The sequence below is a fragment of the Triticum dicoccoides genome, chromosome 7B (genome assembly GCF_002162155.2).
Source record: "Triticum dicoccoides isolate Atlit2015 ecotype Zavitan chromosome 7B, WEW_v2.0, whole genome shotgun sequence".
Classification (NCBI taxonomy): Eukaryota; Viridiplantae; Streptophyta; class Magnoliopsida; order Poales; family Poaceae; genus Triticum; species Triticum dicoccoides.
Genome location: NC_041393.1, coordinates 672,752,740 through 672,756,783, shown reverse-complemented (window position 1 = coordinate 672,756,783; position 4,044 = coordinate 672,752,740). Strand labels below are relative to the sequence as shown.

The following is a 4,044-nucleotide window of genomic DNA, read 5'->3' as shown; positions in this document are numbered from 1 at the left end:
AATCAATAGAAGAAAACATCATAAAAATACCAGGTTCCAGACCCTTCTATAAGGTTCCCAAAACCTGTCAAATATCTTCTAGATGGTGCAAGAAACTGGATCCCGTACTACGTTGGTGTTGTACAAATGGACCGGCCTCTGACTCGTTCGCTCGCTTAATTCCTGTGCGAAGGCCCGTCATTTTGTCGCAGAATGTGACATATAGGGAATTCCGCCATTCATATCGACCCGAAGCACAAAAAGAGGCGACGGTCTTTTTTGACAAAGGAAATATATTAATATTGCAAAAATTATACTAAATCAAAGACACTTATTTTGGGAGAAGGAAGTACAAAGCAAACTCAAAAGAAAATAGGGTCAATGTGGCACAATATACCACGTCCGTATGCAACGGCACATTAGCGGGAAGCGGGGTTGATCACTCTAACCATCAGAGCTAATAGCATCTCTAGCATATCCCGTATGTGACCGGGAAGGTTGGCATGATGCGTCATGTATATATTTAGGTGTTTGGCATGGCATGGTGATGGATGGAATGTATGGTCGATTCGAAACTTGTAAAAGGAGGAAATTGTTGGACGGAATTAATCCAGCGTACGTTCTTGCAATGCATTCATGTGTAAGAGGATGTGAGGCTACATTCATGGAGTCATGTGTGAGGAAAGGTTCAGGGATCTTTCTGCGGAGGGTAGATGAATTTGGAGGGAAGCTATAGCTATGGAGGTGAAGAAAGGAAGAAAGGATCGCCGGTCGCACAAGGCCACCTCGTTCACATCTATCGGAGGGACCAGGCTTGCCTGCTCACCGCATATACTCCCATCCGTGCTCCCATCTTGTTCAACGGACGTGATTGTTTTACCTGTTGGCCCACGTCTGCACCTTCCCTGTGTCTCTTTTCCTTCGATAAAAATATTACGACCAAAATCCAGGGAACACTGTGAGTCGCCCAGCGATCAGAACATACGAAGGTGGGGCGAAAGGGGTTCCTCGTGCTACTGCACTAGTGGGTCCTTGCCACAGCCATGAAAAAGAGAGAGCGGCGCCGGTAAAATTACGGACGGGGCTTGCAGACGAGCAAAGATCTTGATCTTACTAGGGAGCCTGGAATTTGTCAGCCGGAATTTTCCAGCCGATTGTCCTCGGATTGGATTTACAGTCACCGAACGAATCAGCGACTAACCTCTCGCTGGAATTACAAAAACGCGTGAGATCGGTGGCTCTAGATACCAATTTTAACACCCCACTACTAATTTGTATTGCTGGAAGAGGAATTGCATACAGAATAGAAGTCTAGAGAGAGAGATGGAGGAATGTTTTGGGGAAGAATAGTGGGGATTTAGGTTAGGGTTCATAGATGCCGATCCCTCTACACGGGGTGGCGGCTATAAGTAAGCAAGCATTACATGGGCTGGGCCCCAATCCACACGCAGGTGGTCAAGCCTTCTTGGTGGGTTTCCCGAACGTGGGGACTCCTCCGTAGCTGTGCTGGCCCACGGGCTGCTCACGATGGGCCAGCCTTGAGTCATGTAGAGGGTGTAGTAGTTGTTGAGATGCTTTGTCTAAAAAAAGAGTTGTGGAGGTGCTACCCACCATCACAGGCGTGACAGAGACGTGCGAGGTAAGCACACCATAAAGGAATCAACGGTATTCTCCCCCTGATCCAGCTGGCCCCGCGGCACCTCGGCCAGATCAACGGTATTCTCCTCCTGATATGATAGGCCCTTTACTTCCTCGGCCCAGAGCTTAACAACACCATGCAGCTGGTCCCGTGGCACCTCGTCCAGGTCAACGGTATTCTCCTCTTGATATGAGAGGTCCTTTACTTCCTTCGCCCAGAGCTTACCAACACCATTCAGCTGGTCCCGCTGCACCTCGTCAAGGTCAATGGTATTCTCCTCTTGATATGAGAGGTCCTTTACTTCCTCGGCCCAGAGCTTAACAACATCATTCAGCTGGTCCCGCGGCACCTCATCTAGGTCAACGGTGTTCTCCTCTTGATATAAGAGGTCCTTTACTTCCTCGGCCCAGAGCTTAACAACACCATTCAACTGGTCCTGTGGCACCTCATCCAGGTCAATGGTATTCTCCTCTTGATATGAGAGGTCCTTCACTTCCTCGGCCCAGAGCTTCACGACCTCATCTAGCTGGTCCCGCGACACCTCGGCCAGGTCGTGCCGGCCAGCTTGCATGCGCACCAACTCTTTGTAGAGGTACTCTACCTCTTTCTTGCAGTTTACATGCAAGTTGTACTTGTCGCTGGGGAGCTCGACCAGCTTGGGGGTCAGAGAGAAGGAGACCATGGCACCAATTACGAAACCAATTGACTCTGCTGCATGATACTTCACGAGAGTGGAAATGCGATTTGTTCTCGCGTATCTGCTAAGATGCAAGCAAAATGATGAGTTATTGTGAAAAGTGGAAAGAACAAGTCCTATGTGTAATGGCATGATTGTCATTGCGAAACAAAAATAAGTACCTGGTATGCTCTTTTGTACACTCTATTTTTTGTTCTTCAATCGCAAGTTGTTTTTCCGGGGAGTGCTCAGTTTCTTCTGAGATCTTGAATGAGCAAAGGCACAACCAAAAGGAAACTCATGTTGCAGGTGAACAAAAAATTACCCATGGACACATGGGAGCATAGTCAGCAGTGTGACAATATAAATAAAATACCTTGCCTATAGCTGAACTTCCAGCATCCTCAATCTTATTCAATTCATCCACAATATCCGCTATGGTAGGCCTTTTCTCTCGGTCAAACTCCACACACCTTAAAGCTATTTCAATGCATGTTTTAACTTGCTCTGATGTGTACGATGACATTGTTTCCTGCAGCCGTTTTCTCCAGTTTTCATGTACCTGCAAAGTGGCGAGTGGCATAGAAAGTAAGACACGACAGGATTATTATATTTGTGGAAAGGGGGTTAATGTTCATGATACAAAAATATTTTCCTTACATGCTCAATAAATTCTTGAGGGGACATTTGTTCACATCTGGAATAGCCCTCATGACCTGCCACTATCCGAACGATTATAACACCCAAACTGAATACGTCAAACTTCGTTGTGATTGCGCCTCTATTGATGTATTCTGGTGGCATGTATCCACTGCATGGTATATATTTAACACAATTATTTCCTTAATTTGTTTTGAAGAATAAATTGATTATTTAGAATTGAGGCATCAACTTACACTGTTCCCACAAATTTGCTTGTGATATGGGTTTTTTCTGATTGGAAAAGTCTTGACAGACCAAAATCTCCAATTTTTGGGACCATGTTCTTGTCCAGCAATATATTTCCAGGTTTCAAGTCAAGATGGTAAATAGAATCTTTGCATCCATTATGAAGGTAATTTAAGCCCTCACTAACTCCCTTAATAATTTTGAAGCGTGTGTGCCAATCTAGTCCGCATGATTCATCTGTAGAGGTAGACATGCAGTGTAGCAAGACGTAAATATAGGGATCTAAGAAGTACATAAATTTAGGGATTATTCCTCCTCTACATGCAAAACAATTGAATGTGCTGAATAGGGCATAGTCATACCAGAAATATGCTTGTCAAGGCTTCCACTCTTCAAGTATTCAAAGCACAGAAATTTTTCTACCACATGGGCAAAAACATATTCATCATTGTACTTAATGCGTTGATGTCCTAGATAATAACAGTAGCCAATCAACCGGGTAATATTTGGATGTTGGGCTGTCATAAGGTTATTAAACTCATTCCTAAATTGTGTGTCATCAAGCCCCGGCACGCAGTGAAGCTTTTTGATAGCAATCTCTTCCCCATCATCCAGTACTCCCTGTTAGAAAAATTACATGGGTTCTTATAGTATAATTGCAACATGAAAGCAAGATTGTTCCAAAAATATAATAATATGAAAGCAATAGTCAAATGTACCTTGTAGACTATTCCGAACCCACCACGACCAATTTCGTGCTTCTCAGAAAAATTATCTGTAATTTGTCTCAACAACTCGAGTGTAAACTCCCTTGTCGTTGCACCTGAATGTTCTAACTTGTTCACCATGGTATCTTTTATAT

General features: G+C 44.4%; 1 protein-coding gene across 2 annotated transcripts in view; it reads right to left on the bottom strand.

Annotated features, from left to right (window-relative positions):
* Positions 1-1,220: 1,220 nt before the first annotated feature.
* The window catches only part of LOC119340195 (G-type lectin S-receptor-like serine/threonine-protein kinase At1g67520), a 4,428-nt gene continuing 1,604 nt past the window's right edge, over positions 1,221-4,044 (bottom strand). The window contains exons 2-8 of one of the 2 annotated variants that reach the window (XM_037612095.1): positions 3,902-4,005; positions 3,545-3,803; positions 3,191-3,419; positions 2,955-3,105; positions 2,671-2,856; positions 2,477-2,559; positions 1,221-2,379 (exon numbers count right to left, since the gene is read on the bottom strand). In XM_037612095.1, the coding sequence (XP_037467992.1) occupies positions 1,593-2,379; positions 2,477-2,559; positions 2,671-2,856; positions 2,955-3,105; positions 3,191-3,419; positions 3,545-3,707 (1,599 nt within the window). In that variant the 5' untranslated portion in view covers positions 3,708-3,803; positions 3,902-4,005 and the 3' untranslated portion in view covers positions 1,221-1,592. Of the gene's footprint in view, positions 2,380-2,476; positions 2,560-2,670; positions 2,857-2,954; positions 3,106-3,190; positions 3,420-3,544; positions 3,804-3,901; positions 4,031-4,044 lie in introns of those variants that run through there. The other variant, XM_037612094.1, reaches the window with a different exon arrangement.